General features: G+C 38.3%; 1 protein-coding gene across 3 annotated transcripts in view; it reads left to right on the forward strand.

The window, feature by feature from the left end:
* Positions 1 to 22,318, forward strand: part of MRC1 (mannose receptor C-type 1) — a 172,245-nt gene that overhangs the window by 130,612 nt on the left and 19,315 nt on the right. For all 3 annotated transcript variants that reach the window (XM_082385247.1, XM_082385248.1, XM_082385249.1), the window contains 12 exons: positions 2,450 to 2,598; positions 4,915 to 5,114; positions 7,540 to 7,667; positions 8,150 to 8,237; positions 9,418 to 9,562; positions 11,549 to 11,590; positions 12,849 to 13,012; positions 14,063 to 14,130; positions 15,407 to 15,507; positions 16,858 to 17,000; positions 17,388 to 17,502; positions 20,592 to 20,758. In XM_082385247.1, coding sequence (XP_082241373.1) covers positions 2,450 to 2,598; positions 4,915 to 5,114; positions 7,540 to 7,667; positions 8,150 to 8,237; positions 9,418 to 9,562; positions 11,549 to 11,590; positions 12,849 to 13,012; positions 14,063 to 14,130; positions 15,407 to 15,507; positions 16,858 to 17,000; positions 17,388 to 17,502; positions 20,592 to 20,758 — 1,510 coding nt within the window. The remainder of the gene's footprint in view (positions 1 to 2,449; positions 2,599 to 4,914; positions 5,115 to 7,539; positions 7,668 to 8,149; positions 8,238 to 9,417; positions 9,563 to 11,548; positions 11,591 to 12,848; positions 13,013 to 14,062; positions 14,131 to 15,406; positions 15,508 to 16,857; positions 17,001 to 17,387; positions 17,503 to 20,591; positions 20,759 to 22,318) is intronic.

Genomic DNA, 22,318 nt, shown 5'->3' on the forward strand with positions numbered 1-22,318 from the left:
CGTGTCCACATGTCCATTCTCTACCTCTACATCTCTATTCCTTCCCTACAAATAGGTTCATCTGTACCATTTTTTCTAGATTCCACATATATGCGTTAATATATGATATTTGTTTTTCTCTTTCTGGCTTGCTTCACTCTGTATGACAGACTCTAGGACCATCCACGTCTCTACAAATGACCAAATTTCGTTCCTTTTTATGGCTGAGTAATATTCCACTGTATATATGTACCACATCTTCTTTATCCATTTGTCTGTCGATGGCCATTTAGGTTGTTTGCATGTCCTGGCTATTGTAAATAGAGCTGCAATGAACATTGGGGTGCATGTGTCCTTTTGAATTATGGTTTTCTCAGCGTATATGCCCAGTAGTGGGATTGCTGGGTCATTTGATAGTTCTATGTTTAGTTTTATAAGGAACCTCCATACTGTTCTCCATAGTGGCTGTATCAATTTACATTCCCACCAACAGTGCAAAAGGGTTCCCTTTTCTCCACACCCTCTCCAGCATTTACTGTTTGTAGATTTTTTGATGATGGCCGTTCTGACTGGTGTGAGGTGATACCTCATTGTAGTTTTGATTTGCATTTCTCTAATAATTAGTGATGTTGAGCAGCTTTTCATGTGCTTATTGGCCATCTGTATGTCTTCTTTGGGGAAATGTCTATTTAGGTCTTCTGCCCATTTTTTAATTGGGTTGTTTGTTTTTTTGATATTGAGCTCCATGAGAGATCTAAATTTTAAAAATGTAGCAGATCTCAAATTTTTTAAAGCAGAAAAAGTAAGTAAAATTTGTCATCTCAAAAATCAAACTTTCTATCTTTACTACCACCTCCAACAAAAAGGAAGGCAGAGAGATTTACTGAATATTTTATTCATTCTTTCCAGTCTTCCATTCTTTGTTTTGCTTTGCTTTGCTAGGTTTACTAGATTAATAGGTCCAGAAAATGATGTGGACACAGAGAATTTTATGTAACTTTTAACATCTAGAGTCCCATCCTTCTTTGAGGTTTTAGTATTTATTTTTCTCCTGCTTTTTGCAAAGTACTGGATCAGGCACAGAAGAAACTTTAAAGAAGTTTTAAAAAATGTCCATTTGATTGGAAGTAAATAGGTAAAAATTATTGAGTTTTAATACAGTTGACCTTTCAAGGCAGACCCAATAAAATGTAGAGGATGCTATTGATATTAAAATTTTTTGATAAAATGAAAGATGTCATAGAATTCATATAGTCTTTATAAAAGAGCTTGTTTTTCAACATTCTTTTTTCATGTATAATTAAATGTCTGATACATTGTAATACCCTGATACAATGCTAACCTCTGAAAATAAGAACATAGATACTTTTTATCTTATGACCTGGAAGTGAGCTATACATTTTTAAGTACTGTGGGAGCATGTTCTGATCTGTACTGTTGGTTTTTGGGTCTACTGGAACAGAGATTTCCCTAGACTTTCTATTTTAAGTTTGCTTTTCTTTATGTGTTTTCTGTGATACTTGTGTTCAGGAACTCACTAACTCTGTGGTCCAATTTGGTTTTGGGGCTTTAAGAAAAACTGAGTTGTTACTTTTTAATTTTTTTGGTTTGTTCAGTTTAGGGAATGAAATTATTCAGACTAGGGTCAAACAAATGTTCTGTTATTGTGGCTTTCTCTCCATTTCCCTCTCTATTCTCGCTGGAGCTATCTACAGCTCCCTTTGTTCCTGGAAACTTCGGACATCACTTTTCTTTTGCTCCAAAGAGATTTTTTTTTTTTGCATATGTTGCTGCGTCCTTGTCTGTTTATCAATTAAGACAAATTTTGTTTGCCTTACCAACTACATTGTATTATTACCAGATTACGCCAAATATAAGGACGGGATCCAGAGGAGAGCAAACGCTGGAATTTGTGATTCTGCTCCCAGTTCTTTCTAGAGATTGAATCTCTAGTTCTCAGTATTTCTTGATAATTTTCTCTTTTGTTTCAGAGCTGAGAAATGAGAATGAAATTGAGGGGGAAATCCACACAGATATTTTAATTGTATTGTCCTCGATAATGTTACAACCTCTCCATTTACTTCACCAAGAATTGTGTAGAGCATTTGAAATATTTGAAAAGTGGACTGATTTTCAAACAATGTATTTTAAAAGACGATAGTTTTCTCCTTTGCATTTTCGGAGTTCTCTTTCACTTTGAGCAGGAGCAGAGGGGCTGGGGAGCAATAGAGAAAAATGGTTTGGGTACATTTGAATGATTTTATTCAATCAGCTGTATGATATTTTTCCTTCATAAGATCACATTTCCTTAGTGAAAATTTGCATTATTTAAATGACATGTAAATAGAACACAATAGGTTTGATTTGCCAACTAAAGCATAGCTCAGGCATACAATTGAGATACTTTTCATGTGGATAATTAGAAAAATTCACATTTTTCTAAAATTTAGTTAATTTTTTTTTTTTTAAGATATGAACAAGCCTTTCTGACTAGTTTGGTTGGATTGAGGCCTGAAAGATATTTTTGGATAGGACTTTCAGATGTACAAAACAAAGGAACTTTTCAGTGGACCATCGCGGAAGGGGTTCAGTTCACCCACTGGAATTCAGATATGCCAGGTATGTTCAGAGCTTCCGTCTTGTTTCAGGTGGTCTGGAGAGGGGACCAAGAATCTGTGTTCTTTTTTCTTCTTTTTTGGCCGCACCATGTGGCATGAGGGATCTTAGTTCCCTGAGCAGGGATGGAACCCCTGCCCTCTGCAGTGGAAGCATGGATTCTTAACCACTGGACCACCAGCGAAGTCCCAGCACTTTGGTCTTGGGTTTCCATTTACCCTACACGTCCATCGGGCCAAGCCTGTAATTCCTTCACGGCACCTTTCCAAACAGACTTATGTAAATTAATTGTGCTTTTTAGATTTTATTATCTTATATTTCATTCTCTTTTTGCTTTTTCTTTTAAAAATGTTCCCATTAGTTTGCAGTGGTCTAAAAAAAAGGACGAGAAAACTGCTAGGTTATCTGGTACCGCTCTATTTGAAGTATTTATGAAATAGTGATGAAATCCTAAATGGTCATAAAGATTCCAAATGGTTAACTTACTTCTGAGAACTTAAAATTGTCCTCAAGGGATATAAAACTTTTCAATGTAACTATGAATAGAATTATGACTGCGCTAAATCTGGAACAAGATTTAGTGCTTATGTGGAACTCATTATTTCAATATCTTGAATGGGCTACCCCGTTTAGCCCTTTATATGCCTTGGATTTAATTTTATCCTTATAGGAAACCTGCAAGGTAAGTTTAAGTATCCTCATTGTAAAGAGGTGGAAACTGGAACTTGAAAAATTTATAAGCACGGATTTAGACTAATCTTTGTAATTTCCAAATCCAGGCTGTTTGCACTAAGAGCACCCTCCCTCCCTATAAATTTTGATTTGCCTTCTTTAATAAGAAGTTTCTGAAGTAGACTCTGAGAGATTCTTTGCTTTCTTTGTGCACTGGTGTCGTAGCCTATGACATAATTCAGTATGACTGCACTTAGGAAATTCAACATCCTTATAGCAAGTGTTTCATTCTGCCTGGATAAAAAGCTAAAGAAGGGATAATATAGCTTAAGGGCACAAATTAACTACTTGGCCTAATAAGTCCTAATCTTCAGAAGTTTTAAAAATTTGTATCCTCAGCTGTCAATAAGGAAAAGAGATCAGTAATTTGGATAGTGTGATTTTTTGTTTAATTATTGAACATTCTGAAAAATAGTAAGACTTCAGTTTATTTTGAAAGAACAGGGCAGTATATTAAGAGCTGTGTGCACATTTTTGTTTTTTTGAAGGGTGGTAATTCTTACTCTCCAGGCAAAACTCCTTAATTTCACTGGTGTTGATCATTTAGCAGTAGGATTCTGAGAGATTAATCCTGGAACATCCTTAGGGAATAAAAATGGATCAAACCAGAGTCATAGGGAATTAGCAATCTTACAGAAAATATTTTGGGAAAAATATACCTCCCCAGAACTTTGAGAGTTACTTCTAAACATTTACTGCCTTTAAAAGGACAGCAATCAAAGACTATCTCATCTTAGCAGCAAGGATTCCTAATGTTTGCAAAGCTCTATCTTAAATACTATTTCGAAATAATCATGACGGTAAAACAGAAAGCTTCAAACCATGAAGCTTAGTATAGTCCACACTGTCTTTTATGTACTTTTTTATCCATTAAAGCTGGCATGCATCACAACTCTGTAAGGTAGGCAGCAGTATTTGCATTTTAAGACGAGGAAATGGGTTCATAGTAGTTGAGTAATTGATCTAAAATCTCTAGCTCAGGCTTGTCTCATTTTGAAGTCCAAAGAACTTCTGTTCTCGGATATCTACATGGACCCAAGGGGGAAAAATAACAGATCTTAAATAATTTTTTTTTTAAAAAAAGAAAGAAACATCAAAAACCCATTATTTTGGGGTATATGTATGTGTATAACTGAATCACTTTGCTGTACATCTGAAACTAACACAACATTGTAAATCAACTAGACTCCGATATAAAATAAAAATTAAATTAAAAAAAAATCAACTTCCTTGGTAAAAAAACCCCAAAACATTATTTTTGTCATTATGGTAAATTTTATCATACTAAAACTATTGTCTGTGTTGAGGGGGGCACCCTGCCAGTTATTAGAAATACAAAATGTTACCAAAACCCTGACATTTGAGATTATAATTCAGTTGGGGATACAGGCCACACAAATAAAAGGTAAATAATGGTTCAAAAATAGCACAGATCAATTGCCAAATGCTGCAGGATCTCTCCTCTACATTTTCTCATCACATGTAGATTTGATCCCACAGCTTGTGGCTCAGGTTTGAACTGTCTTCTGTGAACATAGCTGGCTTTCACAATCACTTGTTGAGTGAATTCTGCTTTGTTACCTGCAGGACGGAAAGCCGGGTGTGTTGCCATGAGAACTGGGGTTGCAGGGGGCCTGTGGGATGTCTTGAGATGTGAAGAAAAGGCAAAATTTGTGTGCAAACACTGGGCAGAAGGAGTAACTCGCCCACCAGAGCCTACAACCACCCCGGAACCCAAATGTCCAGAGGATTGGGGCACCTCCAGTAAAACAAGCTTGTGTTTCAAGGTAAGTCTCAATTGCTAAGCTCTTAAAGAATTTGGGATATGCTTCAGCCTAAAGAATCACCTAAGGAATTAAAACAAAACCAATGCCCAGGCTCCACCTGTAGAAATTCTGATTTTATTGATCTGGCAGGGCGCTTGGGCATCCACTGTTTTTAAAGAGCCCTCATTGGGTGGATTGCTAAGGACCAGTTGCTTTTAGACCAGCAAACACAACCTATACCACAAACACAACCCATATCACAAACACAACTCGCGGCAGCCTTTCTTCGCCTGCTTTGCCTTCCTCAGCTCCCACTGTTGGCGTCTTTCCTCTCTCCCATGCTTGCTTGCCCTGGTATGAGCTCGCACTTCTTTTTATCTTAATGAAAATTTCTGCTCCCCCTCATGCTAGCCTGTTGCATACCATTTTGACTGTGTTCTTGGAGCCCAAGCTTTAGGCTAAGTGAACTGATAAACGAATCTGCGATCATGTCACACAGGGATTCCAGAGAGAATACTCCCTTGTTCTGATTTAACCCCTGATTATTATGCCTGATGGGAGATGAAAGACTTCCCGTAGGGGCACATGGCCGTTCAGTGACCTATAAATGATAATTTGATATCCTGCTATCAATCAATACATTCCTAGACTGGACCAGCCATTTTCTCCTTATGCAATCAAGTTCACCCAAACAAAAAACATACCCCATACCCCAATGAATTAAGCATTTGGGGTTTTTTTTCTCTCTTGTAAATCATATTCTTTCTAGAGAAGGTTGGGTTTAGCCAAATATAGCAATGTACTTATCTACCACTTAATGACATTATTCTCTAAAGGCCAGTTCTCTGGACTTCTTTTGTTCAGTCCTTTGAGGCATATGGCCCTGGCATGTTTTGTAAGACAGTTAGGCAAAGCTGATGAAGAACTTGAGTTACTAACATGTGTCAGAATGAGGTTGTTTAGTCTCCTCTAACTCAAGGGCTAGTTGAGCTGGTAACTTCCACTTAGCAGCAACAGAGACTCATTAGCTGTTCAATCCAGATTAGCCAGTCAAAGCTAAAAGCATAATTTACATAGAAGGGAACGTATTGAGCCAAGACAGGAGAGGATTTTACAAATGGATTGAGGACTAATACAAAGCCAATCAGGTATTTGATTGCTGCCTCTGGAAACTTTTGAGTTATTGCACAGAGGCCAGGTTTGGCCTATGCACAGCCATTCACCTGAGGGTGGCAGGCTATGGAGATTAGCTGCAGAATTTTTGAGAGAAGGAGCAGAATTCTCCAGAGCTGGGAAGTGAACCAGGGGTTCCAGAAGATGTTATCCAGGTGGATGTTCAACGAATCCAAATATGTGCTTCCCTAGAAATTATGGTTTTAGAGGTGCTTGGGGTAGGGTTTGTTTGAAAGCATATAGACCATCTTTGTACATATTAAGATGTGAGAATTAGTAATAAAATTCAGCTGTTAGTAAATTGATTTAAGAAAATAAAATCTTATATCACCATCTAACAACTTGAGATATTCACAGGAGTCTTGAGAATTACTGCAGTGAAAAGTTGCTCAAGTTCCCTGTATCCAGATAACTCAAGTAAGGTCAAGGTGAAGATTGCCTTGGATTGCTCGATGACAACTGGGCAACCATAGTCCACTGGAAGCAAATCCCTTTTTCTACAAGCCTGCAATGGCGGGGGCCACGTCTCATGAGAAACAATGAATGAAAATTATAAAAGTTGGTGGATACAATTAACTCCTTTACTGTTTGCATACTGATGGATATTTCCCATACTATCACTGTGGATAATATGACATATTCTCTAAATTCTATAAATCTTAGCTTTAGTTTGGCTTATATCCCATCTTTTTAGATGCTCTCCCCGATAAGTGTCTGTCATGACATGTTCTCCAATCGTTGTTAAAATATACATCCATAAGGAAAAAGGAAAAGGCAGTTTTAAGAACATAACAACAAAGTGTTGGAAGGCTGCCGGGTTATTCATTGTTTAAGCTAAACAGGATAACAAACTGTGGTGCAATCTTAGGGAGGTTATTACCCTTAAATTTTTTTAAATTCATGTTTACTTTCTCTATATCAGGTTTCTTTCATTCTCTTCCATCTCAATGCCACCTTTTACACTTAACCAAATTAATCCTATCTTCTACAAGAAGCTGTATGCCAAACCCATGCGCCTAAAGCTTTTAATCTGACTTCTCCAGTGCTATAAAATAATTTCATTTTCTAAGGTTTTCTCAACAAAATCATCCCCCAAATTTTGTTACCCAAATATTCACTCACAAATTGATTTTCAGCCAAGAGAATTACACTGTTTGGGGCCATTGTAATGTCTTGCTTTTCTATAAATGAAATCTCATCAAAAGTAGATTATTTCTCTTGGTTTGATAAGCTATGAACTGTAAAATAAATTCTGAATCTGTATCACCTTTAGCTGTTTACAAAAGGAAAACATGAGAAGAAAACATGGTTTGAATCTCGAGATTTTTGTAGAGCTCTGGGTGGAGATCTAGCTAGTATCAATAATAAGGAGGAACAGCAAACAATATGGCGATTAATAACGTAAGTAGCTTTTCTATACGATTCTCCTTTCTTTGACCCGTTGGGTGTTAATGATGTTGAGAAAATTCTCATATTTCCAAAATTGTTGACTCCTTATGCTGCTTTGGATACATATATCATATCCTGAATCTGTGGGCACTTTTTGATCTAGTTTCACTTCTAAATGCTTTAATTTTATAGATATAAATCCTGTGACGAATTGCTCTGTAAATGTATAAGACACTCAGTACATATTGTTAAATGAATAAATGAATGAGTACTTTCCAATGCTTTACAATTCTTTCAAACAGCAGCTTGTTTTCAGGATATTTACAGGTTGTACCAAAATGCACAACTGTTGCATAAAGCTTACATTTAGTCATTGAATCCCTTTACCTGTGTACTAACTAATTTATGTTTTGGGGGTCATTTTCAAATTTGATTAGGACTCATAGGTAACCGAACTTGGTTCATAAGCTACCTTTGTATCTTGTATGTTGCAGAGCTAGTGGAAGCTACCACGAACTGTTTTGGTTGGGACTGACATATGGAAGTCCTTCTGAGGGCTTTACTTGGAGTGATGGATCTCCTGTGAGTAATTTGACTTAACAGATCATTTTCTTACTTTATCATGTATTTATTCTGATATTAACCTTTTGGCTTACTCCAAATTTTTGGTAAGATGGGTTATTATGAGAGCTAGAGACCTTTTTCTATGCAAAATGAATGCTATTTTAGGACCATAATTCTGCCCCTGTCCCAGTAGAGTTCTCCTGTTCACCCAAGGTGCAACATGGTGGAATGGATGAAAAACAATTAGGAAACTCATTCCTCTAATTGATACAAAATAATGTCTTCATTCTCTCGTGCCAAATAGTATGCAAGTAGCTAAACTTCTTAAAAATTGAGTATTTCATGACCTCTTATAGACTAGGAGGTATGGAAACAACTTTTGATATTCCATTAGAAACCATTAGGCTTTGTCAGACTTCTCCATTCTCAGGAACGGGGAAGTGAGAGGCTGTGGCACTTGCTGGCCGTCATCACAGGAAGTGATTTTGTGTACTTTCAGTTCTACCTCCTGTCCCAACCCATCAGCAACTTTTCAAGGTGCTCGGTAGGGTGGATTACTTGATGGCTCCATTGATAACATGGATTTTATATTTAGATCTCTGGAAAATAGATCATGATGCTTATTCTAAAACCTTGTGGGCTATGATTCCACTCTGAGAACTCGGTAGAGGACCTAATCCCAGCCCTCCATTTATTTCCACTGTTCACTTTGGCAACGTTTGGTAGCTTCCTTAGTAACATTTCATAAGTCTTTTCTTTTGTAAGGAGAACTAATTATATTTCTCTCTCCTACCCCTCTAGTAAAAGGCAAGTTTCCAGTATCACAATGAAATATTATCCCTTAAGAATGAGTTATAAATTGAGGAACTCCCAATACTGAGAAGTGGAACTTTTTGCCAGGTTTTTCCTGTATACAAATTCCACTTTCATGGCCCTGGATCCATTTTATTTAATACGGGGGAAAGAAAATTTTATAATACTTAATAGCATACTCTATTTGACTTCAAAAGTTTCCATGTAATGAAAGCTATTTCTTTCCCAGCTGTGTTCATAAAACTTGTTTGCAAAGCAAACCTATTGTGAAAAAAAACTGAAGCAATTAAAAAATGTAAACATCTTTCCTTTTGTGTTTGGATGGTTGATTGGCATTGGCCTGATAAAAATGGCTAATGGTTGTAATGTAATGTTTCTAACATAGGTTTCATATGAAAATTGGGCTTATGGAGAACCTAATAATTATCAAAATGTTGAGTATTGTGGTGAGTTGAAAGGTGACCCTGGTATGTCCTGGAACGATATTAACTGTGAACATCTTAACAACTGGATTTGCCAGATACGAAAAGGTATGATGATCTGTCCTCTCCTTTATCTCAGATTGGAGAACTAACCTCCAGTGATCCCAATATCTTCCCTTTATCTGCGGAACCAAACAAACAAAATAACAAAATAAGGGAATTGGCAGGGGCCATCATTTCACAGGATAAGAATGAAGTCGCTGAGCACAGATAAACGTTCCAAAGGAACAGAAGATCAAAAGGCCACCCGGGAATCCTGGACCAGAGTCACGTCCTCCAAAATAACTCCCACGAGCTGCAGTTCCTGCTCAGGTCCTATAAGCATGGTACTGGGTGGGCGTTCTACTCTGTAAGCAGAGGAACGAGGGTGCAGTTTCCGTTTGGGCATTTTCACCCTCTGACCCACGTTAGTCATCCAATAGGTGAAAGTCTCCCTCAGTCTGAATATGCTGCTTATGGATTTCTCAAGGAAATGTTCAATCAAAGAACTGGCACCATTTTGAGGCCCCTGATGCTGTAAGACCCACCATGTTATTGATGGCTCCAAATGATCAATGCATACTTATCCGTCATGATTCGTGACTCAGAAAGTTCCACGTGTCCAAGTCAGATTCTTTTCAGATAAACAAACAGGTCCACCCTTGAACCAAAATATGTATCACTTCCTCCTCTGTGGGCAGATAAATGGGACCACGTCGCCCCCTGCTGTCGGGGATCCTTGGCTACTGTTCCAGCTCCATCGCTAAAGATACTGTGTTGCTCTCCTGCTGTCTGTCTGCTTATTTTCCTTACTCTTGCTTAGAGGAGTGTTTACAGTGTTTTCAGAATGGAGGAATAAATAGTGGCCAGTTTTTCTTTAAAAGTCTCTTAGCTACCAAAGACTAATTTTCTTTTGTATTATTAGTAGCTCTGTTCTTACAGATGTTAAATTCATTAAACCAAAAGCTACGTAACTTGAGTCCTTTTATTGGATTCCAGCAAAGTCCAAGTATTAGTAACTGCTTGGAAAGAAAACTATTTTATGTAATGTTTCATAAAACAAACATTTAGTAAGAATAAGTGTTTTTTTCTTTTTAATTTATTTTTGGCTGCGTTGGGTCTTCGTTGCTGCGTGCGGGCTTTCTCTAGTTGCTGCGAGCAGGGGCTACTCTTCGTTGCGGTGCGCGGGCTTCTCATTGCGGTGGCTTCTCTTGTTGCGGAGCATGGGCTCTAGGCGCACGGGCTTCAGTAGTTGTGGTGTGTGGGCTCAGTAGTTGTGGCTCGCGGGCTCAGTAGTTGTGGCTCGCAGGCTCTAGAGCACAGGCTCAGTAGTTGTGGCACGCAGGCTCTAGAGCGTAGGCTCAGTAATTGTGGCGCACGGGCTTAGTTGCTCCGCGGCATGTGGGATCTTCCCGGACCAGGGCTCGAACCCGTGTCCCCTGCATCGGCAGGTGGATTCTTAATCACTGTGCCACCAGGGAAGCCCCAACAATAAGTTTTTTGAAGAAACTATATTTTGTAAATAAATAGTTCGTATTTAATGGTTTCAAATAATGAAAATTGAAGTACTTTCACAGCTCATTAAAAGATGCACCACTGTAAAACTAACATCTATTGAGCACTTTCTAAATACAAGTAACTCTCATATTTTACCCCATCTCTTTACGTATGTGACTAACTCCTTTTTGCAGTTGAGAAAGTTAAGGGTCAGACATTTAAACCCCAAACTGGGATTTGAACTTAGACTTTCTGATTCCAAAACTCATGTTCTTCTCTTTCTTTTTTATGATGTTACTTTTTGGGCCTAAAAAACTGTCTTCCAATTTCTGGTGGTATTGTTGGACCTGATCTGTTTAACTCTTAACTCCTAATTCTGTTTCTCTTTATTCTTCTTCCCCACAACTGATAGGAGAATTGAAGATTGGGAGGGAGGAAGAGAAAGAGAGAACAGTGAAGTTTTTAGCTCTATTGACCTGTGAAAATAGTGAAACAAGAAGGATATGTAATAGCACAAGTTCAAGCACTGTTTATACCTAATTTTCTTTTGTTTTCCAGGACAAACACCAAAGCCTGAGCCAACCCCAGCTCCTCAAGACAGTAGGTGTTTCCTTTTTTCCTGATTTCTATATTGATAGAAATAGAAAATAGATTCCTTTTCTTCCTCTTTCCTTTCTCAATGGAAAAACAAACAAACAAACAAAAACAAAAACAAACAAAAAACCTTACCCTAAGAAGGTGGAGAGAAGAGGTTCTTAATATCTTCGAGAATCTCATGAAAGTTTGGATCTACTCCTCCAGACAGATACTTCCATGCACAAACATAAGGCATGTTAATATCACTTCTCAGCTTTCATGAATCAAATCCAAGGCCCTCATGTCTTCGTTTGCTATGGCTGCTGTAACAAATTACCACAAACTTGGTGGCTTAAAGCTACACACATTTATTCCCTTACAGTTCTGGAGGTCAGAAATGTGAGCTCAGTTTCCCTGGGCTGAAGTCAAGGGATAGGCAGGACCATGCTCCCTCCAGAGCCTCTAAGGGTGAATCTACTTCCTTGTCACAAGCTTCTAGAGCTGCATTCCTTGCATTTGTTGGTTCATGGCCCCTCCCTTTATCTTCAAAACCAGCAGTGTAGCATCTTCCTTCGTTTGTCACATCACCACCTTCTTCTGTACTCACATCTCCCTCTGTAAGGATACTTAGGATTTACATTTAGGGCCCGCCCAGATAATTTAGGGTAATCTCTCCATCTGAAGGTTCTTAACTTAATCACATCTACAAAGTACGTTTTTCCGTATAACAGTCACAGATTCCAGAGATTAAGACCTGGGCATCTTTGGGGCTTTTACTCAGCCTACTATAGCATGGAACCATAGAATTCCATAGTTGGGAAAAAGCCTTTGAAGCCCTCCTGGTCCCTGAATTCCTTGGTTCTTCAATTACACATTGAAGCACCCAAGTCCATCTTTTACAAGTTCTTTGTTAGATTAAGATCAAAGCTGCTTTCTCACAGTTTCCACTCTTTGAACCTAAAACATCATGGGTGCATGTATGTCAATCATTCCAGCTCCTATTGATGATTGTAACATTGGGAGTTCTTTTACCCAATAATGATACATGGAACTTAGCTGAGAAGAAAGGTAACTCATTTGTACAGAGTTAGTGGAAGGTAGATATTTGGATTTAGGTAATTCAGTCTGTATTGGCATCAACATCCTGCTCCTTCTGAGCTCCCAGAGTTGCAGGTACCTCGGATAGGGCTACTCTGCTCTTTTCACTTTTGTGTAGCACACATACCAGATTCTTGAATTTGTCTAAATAAAATTCATCACCTTTTTTTCACTAATTTTTCAGATCCGCCAGTCACTGATGATGGGTGGGCTATTTACAAAGACTACCAGTATTATTTTAGCAAAGAGAAGGAAACCATGGACAAGGCACGAGAATTTTGCAAGAAGAATTTTGGTGATCTTGTTTCTATCCGAAGTGAAAGCGAAAAGAAGTTTCTATGGAAATATGTAAGAATATGATTAATTTAAGAATGGAACAGTGACATGTGCTAAGCAAAGACAATGTCTACGATTGCTACCCCATGGTGCAATTTCCAATTATGTGCTGAATTTGAACCTCCTAAGGTCAGGGGTAAACATGTGAGTGTCAGGGCAGGGGTGCTGGGTATTGGCCATCGCAGAAGTGAATGACCTGATTGCTGGAGTATTCAGTGGAGAATCAGAGAACCCAGAAACAGTGTTTAGCCTGGGCTTTGGGAGAATCCAGACTTGATGGCTTTGAGTTCACTAATTTGATTTTCAAAAATTCTCATTCTTAACTAGTTGTTATATATCAATCCTGGACCCTTTGTGTTTAGTGCAAGTTGATTATAATTTATGTCTTAATCGTAACCAGATTCTTGGTTAATAGATAGTACAGCTTGATTATTCATATAAAACTCTTTTTTAGTTGTACCAAAATTGTCAGCTAACAGTGAAGGTATAATTGGTTTTTTTCCAAGCGTCCTTGGCTTGATCTTTCTCTTTAAAAATCTTCATGGCATCTTTATTGTTTTCCAGAAAGGAGGTAAGAGGGAGAGAAGGAAAAAAATAAGTTCAACAGTAACGAAAGAATAAAAATTCATTTGATCACAAAGGTATTGCAGTGTAGCATGACTTATCTCCATCTTCGTAGATATACCATGGTTTGAAATTCTCAAGATATTTCCTAATATTGCACCAGTATATATGTGGGTGGAGAAGTCTTTCCTTAGATACATAATCCCAAATGGCTACTTTGTTTTAAAGAACATCTTTAACAGTGTCTAATTACTAATGGCATCTGATGTTACAGAGAATGTCTTAAGGTATTTGCTATATAAATGCATGTTGTTATATAATGTGCATATTTTTCCTTTTATTTCTATGAAAACCATTGAATATACAACAAAGTTTCTGTCTGAATGCCTCCTTAGAAAAGTCCCCAAATAGCCTGCCTCATTAATCTGTAGGTTTTATTTAAGAATTTGCTTATCATGTAAGTACAGATTGAACTATATGTAAACTTCCATGTTCTAGGTAAACAGGAATGATGCACAGCCAGCATATTTTATTGGTTTATTGATCAGCTTGGATAAAAAATTTACGTGAGTAAATCAAAATAAAACAACTTTGCTTAGGACAGTGCTCTGATGGGCAACAAAAAGTGATTTTCAGACTTTGGTTCTGCTGAATGAATGTAAAAAAAATCCTGCTGGGCTCTCAGTCTACAAAACATCTTAAAAACAAAAACCAATTTTTAAAAATCCTGTTAAATATTTTGACATTATAAATCTCAAACAACTCAGACTCTGATTGAATCTTGCAAAATGTCACCTCCCTTTGTTTCAGGAGGTCATCAACTGTTAGTAAATCGTCTGCTAGGAAGATGTATTATACAGATATGAATATTGAATTTATTTGAAAAATTATTCCCATTTGGACTGTCCTTGGTGCCTAGAACCAAAGGGGCCTTTCATGTTGCCCCACTTGCTGCTTTCGGAGCACTGCTTTGAAGTATTCTTTCAACTGCCTGAAATGCTTTCCCTTCAAAGGAATGACTGTACTGTTTTTCATTAGGTTCAGGGGCCAGCAAAAGCTGCAGGAGGGAGGAAATTAGTACATTTTGGGGGGTTTCTTTCCTTGTTCATTAGTACCCACATTCTTCTAAGTTTGAAGAGCAAGTATGTCTTCCTGGCTCCTGCGTAGATGTATTAACCACATATGTTCCATGTGACCGCTATTGCCATTTTTGGCAGGAAGGACCCAAACTCACCCTCATTATTTTTAAAGATCAGAAATGTTTGATGCTCCTTTGGACAAGCATCCATTTTAACCATCCCCCAAATGAGAGGGTCGAATTCGATGATCTCCTGGTCTCCTTCCAGCTAACGAACGGCCCCCGAATTTCCGTAATTTATGAAAATGAGTATTGGCTCACCTACCTTAGGAGAAACCAGAGTAAACATGAAAATCAGAGAACAGGCCCAATGAGAAACTCTGTATTCTCCGTCTCTCTGTGGGTGGTTTTGTTTTGTGGGACTCATGCCTAAGAAGTCCTATGGGAGGATGTTTACTTCTGGTCCACTTCCAGGGTAACTGGGATCTCCATTTCTTCTCTCACATCAAGACTAAAAGTACTTCTTGCAGGGAGGGAAAAGAAGGCAGACTAGCCAGGCATCCAGTTACTGCAGGAGATCTCAGTGCCCCGGGGAACACCGATGACCTTTGGGGGTTTCCTGCTGCTGTCTCTAGAAACCTCTCTTCTCTTTGCTTCGGATGCTGTGCTGTCTTCATCTTGATTGACTTGCCTGTTCCCACCACTAGGCTGTAGCCAACTCTTCTGATTGGATTTTTGCTAAATGGCTGAATTTTCTTTTCCAGTTGGATGGACGGAAGCAAAGTGGATTATGTGGCTTGGGCCACAGGTGAACCCAATTTTGCAAATGATGATGAAAACTGTGTAACCATGTATTCAAATTCAGGTAGACAAGATCACAATCTCCTTGAATCTGCCTTGTGGTGTCATGTGTCACTTGCTACATCCTTAGGCTAAAAGTAGCAAGTTGTGTGCTTAAATCAGACAAGAAAAGGAGAGAGAATGAAGGAGAATTCTAATTTTAGCAACATAACTGTTCAATTTGTAAGGAGAATGGATGCTTAACATTTACTCTAATTAAATGACACAATCTTCTCACATCTTCTCATTTTATGAAACATTTTTTCATGTTCTGAATGAGGAAAATATCCAGAATGTTTATCTATCTCCTTTATCTCTATGTCTTTATCTGTAAAATGGGAATAATAACAGAATGTATCAGTTGTCGAGAAGATTAAGGAAATAATATATCGAAAACACTAAGCAAGTGCTTCATATATAAAGTTTATTAGATTATTATTATTAGCAATTACTGGCTATTTAGATAATAACCTGCAACATCTGGTATGTGCTTTGCTCATAGTAAACTCTCTATGAAGTTGAACTATTATTTGTTTAAGTGAAAGCGCAAAAGGGTGTCACATAGATCTTTCTTGTCTCTTGTGTAAAAATGATGTTTGTAGTATAAACCATTTTTGAGAATCCTTATAAAATATAAACACATTTTTATTTTTTATTTTTTTGGGGGGTAAGCTTTTTATTATCTTTTTTTTCCTTGTTGGTTATTTATTTTAAATATAGCAGTGTGTACATATCAATACCAAACTCGCTAACTATCCCCCTCCCCCTTCCCCCCTGGTAACCATAAGTTCATTTTCTAAGTCTGTGAGTCTGTTTCGGTTTTGTAAATAAGTTTGTTTGTATCATTTTTTTTTTTAGATTCTGCATATAAGCAGTATCATATGATATTTCTCTTTCTCTGCCTGACTTATTTTACTCAGTATGACAGTCTCTAGGTCCATCCAGGTTGCTGCAAGTGGCATTATTTTATTCTTTTTCGTGGCTGAGTAATATTCCATTGTATACATGTACCACAACTCCTTTATCCACTCCTCTGTTGATGGACATTTAGGTTGCTTCCATGTCTTGGCTATTATAAACTAAATACATTTTTACAAGTGTTTTTAACTCCTATATATACAATAGATAAACCACAAGGACCTACTGTATGGCACGGAAAACTGTATTCAATATCTTGTAATAACCTATAATGGAAAAGAATCTGATATATATAACTGAGTCACTGTGCTTTACACCCAAAACTAACACAACATTATAAATCAACTGTACTTCAATACAAAGGTGTTTTTTAAAAAAAGTGTTTTTAAAAAAGTGCTTTTAAAAAACAGTGTTTTTAAGCATGTAAATCTAATTTAACTATTCTGTTCTTTGTCAGGGTTCTGGAATGACATTAACTGTGGTTCTCCAAATGCCTTCATTTGTCAACGCCATAACAGTAGTATCAATGCCACGGCTCTCCCTACCACACCCTCGGTCCCAGGAGGTTGTAAGGAAGGTTGGAATTTTTATAATTACAAGGTACTAAGAAAACTTAGTTGTAGTCATGTCGCTGACTAGTGTGGAGAGTGGCAATGCAAATCTTTCAGCTTCAAGTTAATGTTTGCTTGCCTCGTCACTTTAAAAAATTTTAGGCAAGAATATATGGAAATTCCATGTTAAATTCTCTGTGGGAATTGATAGTAGACTTGACGGTATTACCCAAATAGTTGTGCCCTTTGTCCCAAGGGAGAAAAAACTTTGCAAAGAAAGCTGATGGGTAATAAAACTAACAATTTTTTGCATTTCTATTTGGTTGTGAGCAAATATATATTTAGCTCTAATCTTCATGGATCATTTTGATTTCTTTAGAGCAAATACTGTTATCTTTACGTAATCCCTATGATTTTTTTTCTCCTTCCATCCGAGTGTTTCAAAATCTTTGGATTTGTTGAAGAAGAAAGAAAAAATTGGCAAGAGGCACGAAAAGCTTGCATAGGATTTGGAGGAAATCTGGCGTCCATACACAGTGAAAAAGAGCAAGGTGTGTGGGCCGTTGTACAGTCAGTGATGCGAATAAATATGTAACTTTTTTCCCTAAAATGGTAGAATGTTGCTTATAGTAAATGACTTTTTGGTGTTCCAGAGTAAAGACTAGGAAGGGAAAGCAAGCACATATTGGGAGCTATTTTACTAGTTGTAGGCCTTATGCTGAGCGTTTTACATGTAAATTGCCTTTCCATTTTCATAACAAGTCTGTGAAGCAGGAATCATTAGTCCCTTGTGAATGAGGAAATGTGTTCAGGGAGACTTAGATCAGGGAGCTTAGAGGGTAAGGGGTAGGACTGGGAATCAAACTGGGTCTTCCAGCTTCAATTCCATCTGTTTCTGCCAAACCAGTTTTCTCACCAAAGAGTCAAAGAAGAAGAGTATTTCCAGGAATAAAATTAAAAATTGCTCATTTTCCATGTACTGCTCTTCTTGTCACTTGATATAGAATTTATAATGCAATAAAACTAATTTTTCAATATGAACTTGGAACAAATTGAGAAAAAAAATTTGATAAAACATAGGGATAAGCCAGAGCTTTGAAGAACAGGATGAAGAAACACACCATCTCCATATAGCAAGTTGTAAAATTCATTATATTGTGGTCAAGAGAAAGGTACTTGACCCCTTTCACATGGTCTTTTTGGGGCCACCTTACTTGAAGTAGATATTAGGTTAAATTAGTTACTTTAAAAATGATGTTGACCAACTGCGGGCCTTTCAGACGACAGCAGCTAAACTGATGAAGGTTTGGAAACCACAGCCAGCAGCGAGTGAGGACGGTTTGAAAGACTCTAGGTTTCACAGCCTGGAAAAGAGGATGTGAACTTTGAAGGATCGTCCCACTCAAGAAGGAAGACTTAGAACCCATGAGTGGCAGTTACAGGGAAATAAATTTAGGCTCAAAATTAGGAGGTTATTCTAACATTAGAACTAATTGGATGGGATGCTTCGTGAGTTTTTTTAAAGGGCTGTGAAAATGCTTTTGTTGGAAAGTACTGAAATGGGTGCTGCAGAGTCACATATGTTGATTGGTATGTAGCATGGAAGTTGCTCAATACATATTTGTTGTGTGTAGGAATTTATGTGATGTCGTTGGGGAAAGATGTAGACTGGATGATTTCTAAGTTCCCTTTTGGTTCTGAGGTTCTTTGACTTCCAAAATCATTTACTGGAAAAAAATGATATACCTCAAAAAAGATAAGAAAGAAGAGAGACCTTGGAACGCTGTGTGGCACTCTCCTAAATGTTAATTTCACTCCCTAAATGCTACCATGTGCTTTCTTGGAACACGTTCTACAGTAAATCAACCAAGCTTTCACTGAGAACCTTTGACAAGTTCAGCAGCTTGCCAGACACTGGAAGAAAAGTGTCAAACCATAGCACACAATAAAAAAAATTCAGGAATATAATACTCACATTTTTCTGACTGGTCTACCACATTCTGGGCTTAGCTACCCAGCAGAGAAACACAATAATTGATTCCCTCTCTTAACCACAAAGAGCTGATTCTTACCATAACAAAATTAGAACCTGGGTCATAGAGATGTGCAGAAGGGAACAATTTTCAGATAAACTAACATTATTCCTGGCAACACAGGCACACACTGTTGAATTCTTTTTGTGGTTCTTGGCAGAAAACAAGTCAGTGTTGAAATATTGGCAGGTAGAGCTTTTCCACATTTCATTTCAAGTTGGGGATATGGCAAGAGTTATGATCTTATTTAGGAAATAAATAAGAAAACAAAGTAAATATCTACCCATGCTCTTTTCTTTCTGAAAAATATTATAAGAAATTTCTTTTCTTTTCTTTTCTTTTTTACTTTGAGTTAATTGAGAAATAAGCAAATCTCTGAGCAGTGTAGTGGCGTCTATTACTCTGCCGAAGAGTAAGCACGCAGCAATGACCCTTCTGCGGAACTGTTTGTTCATGAATAAACAGATAATCTCTGTGGCCTTCTTTCTATTTTACATTTTCTATTAGTAACCCAAGTGCTTAGTCATTTGGTTTCCTATTTGCATTCAGGAGTCGTGTTTAAGCAGAGTTTGGAAATTGTCCTGTAGAGTCCGTGCTCATTCACTCGGTGTCCATCTAGTGTCCTTGGTGTCCACAGCTCCTGGCAGGTGAGGTTGCTGGCCTCAGAAGGCAGCTGCCGTGGTGTGACAGGCATGGGGATGGGCTGCTGGAGAACGGATGGGGAACGTGTACATTTAAGCCTTTTGCAGTTTCTGGATATTTGCCACCATCCTCTCTGCCACAGAACTGATAAAGAAGCAAGAGGCCATATTTGTCCTGCTTTCTCTGAATTTCTCTCCCAGTGATGTGAGCACTTAGCACCAGGATGCCGCCTGGGTCCAAGCATGCGCAGTGGACGTGGTTGGCCGCTGACCCCTAGGAACTGGCTGCCCCAGAGGAGTTCCAGTTGGGTAGCTCTTTTGGTTTGGCAGTCCAAGGTGGTGATCATTTGACAGCCTAATGCTTTTTCGTTTTGCAAATAGTTTTTAGTTTCAGAACTTTTTTTAGATCAAGAGCTCTCTTTGGCCCCTCGTTATTATTATGTTGGCCAAAAAGTTCGTTTGGGTTCTTCCATAACATCTTATGGAAGAACCCGAACGAACTTTTTGGCCAGCCCAGTATAATCAGGTTATCTTATCTATAGACACAGGACACCTGCTCACTCACAGGATGACCGGGCGTGAATCAGAAAAATGTGCCTCTTCCTGCAGGATCGTAGGCAGCCACAACCCAGATCTGGGTGTATAAAAAGGAGAGTGGGGCATAGGGTGGACTTCAGCCTCCCCAGCGCCCCAGTGTCCTTGGGTAGGGCACAGCCTGTGCAACTATCTGCAGTGACCCAGGTAAAACCTAGACTCTTATTATGAGGAACTTTTCAAAGTCCAAAGCGGAAGTGATAACATGCTGCTCAGGTTAGAATGTGTTTGTTTTCCTGGTAAGTGCTTTTAAATGATAATAAAGACATTGATCACAGGCTCGGTATTTGTAAATTAATGTATTCTGAGTATCTTTGATATTGGAGTCTTTCCCCTCAAAGTTCACAATTATCTTGTGAAACTTTCTTTCAGCATTCCTTACATATCATATGAAGAACTCCACTTTTAACACCTGGACCGGGCTGAATGATGTCAATTCAGAGCACACCTTCCTCTGGACGGATGGACGAGGAGTTCATTACACAAACTGGGGGAAAGGTTACCCTGGTGGGAGGAGGAGCAGTCTTTCTTATGAAGATGTAAGTATCACTTTCAGGTCACCTCTCCCTCCACTCTCGGTTGGCTTCAGGTCAACATATTAGTGTTGATCTTCTGTGAAAAATTCTGCCAGACTACTTCTTGATCTGATTCATTCTTGCACATTTTAACCGTTTCAGACTGAGCCAGCCTTGAAGGAAGGGGTATACATTCAGTTAAGAACTCTTCGTCTTTGGGTTGGGGGTGGGAGGACCTAGATGGTGGTAGTAGTGAGGAACAGGGAAAGCCAGCTCCAGTATGGGCGCATGTTGTACTCAGCATGTGCACTTGAACCCAGAGTTAGCAATGTCCTTTGCATCAGCTGCCCCTAAACTCTTGAAACTGTTGTAGTATTTGGGGTGCAGTTCTGCAAGCTCCTACTGCTTCTGAAGTTATCGTTGCCATCATCATCATCATGACTGAGCTACTGTTTGCAGAGTGCTTACTATGCGTCATACACTCTGCTAGGTGCTAAGTGCATTAACCTAAGAGACAGACAATTGCTTCTTTTTTTTTAAATTTAAAAAATTTTTTATTTATTTATTTATTTTAACATCTTTATTGGAGTATAATTGCTTTACAATGGTGTGTTAGTTTCTGCTGTATAACAAAGTGACTCAGTTATACATATACATATGTCCCCATATCTCCTCTCTCTTGCATCTCCCTCCCACCCTCCCTATCCCACCCCTCTAGGTGGTCACAAAGCACCGAGCTGATCTCCCTGTGCTATGCAGCTGCTTCCCACTATCTATCCATTTGACATTTAGTAGTGTATATGTTGTCAGTGCTACTCTCTCACTTCGTCCCAGCTTACCCTTCCCCTCCCCATGTCCTCAAGTCCATTCTCTAGTAGGTCTGTGTCTTTGTTCCCGTCCTGCCCCTAGGTTCTTCATGACCATTTTTTTTTTTTTTAGATTCCATATATATGTGTTAGCATACAGTATTTGTTTTTCTCTTTCTGACTTACTTCACTCTGTATGACAGACTCTAGGTCCATCCACCTCACTACAAATAACTCAATTTAATTTCTTTTTATGGCTGAGCAATATTCCATTGTATATATGTGCCGCATCTTCTTTATCCATTCATCTGTTGATGGACACTTAGGTTGCTTCCATGTCCTGGCTATTGTAAATAGAGCTGTAATGAACATTGTGGTACATGACAATTGCTTCTTTATTTCACTATTTTTAATCTTATATCATTGAAGCCAACTAATCAGTGTTAAACACCATACTAGGCATTGTGGAATACATGAAGGCACATAAGATTTTATTCTTACCTTGAAGAAGCTTATACCTAAGCTAGACCCCAAGTCTTCTACAAGAAAGACGACAGGAACAAAATGAAAGTGTGTAATGAGAAGATCAGCTATAAAGCATGATAGTAGTTAGGAGGAAAGAAACTTACTATGGGATGTAGTGATCTAATCAGGCAGGACATATCTGTGGAGCTCTTCATTTGATGGAAAGAGGGCATGTGAAGAAGAATCAGCTGTGGGTCTTCTTCCCAAGAGTTTTAAAACATCATGATTAGGGGATCATGGCAAGAGGATGGGG

This window comes from Balaenoptera borealis (genome assembly GCF_965194805.1).
Source record: "Balaenoptera borealis genome assembly, chromosome: 3".
NCBI lineage: Eukaryota > Metazoa > Chordata > Mammalia > Artiodactyla > Balaenopteridae > Balaenoptera > Balaenoptera borealis.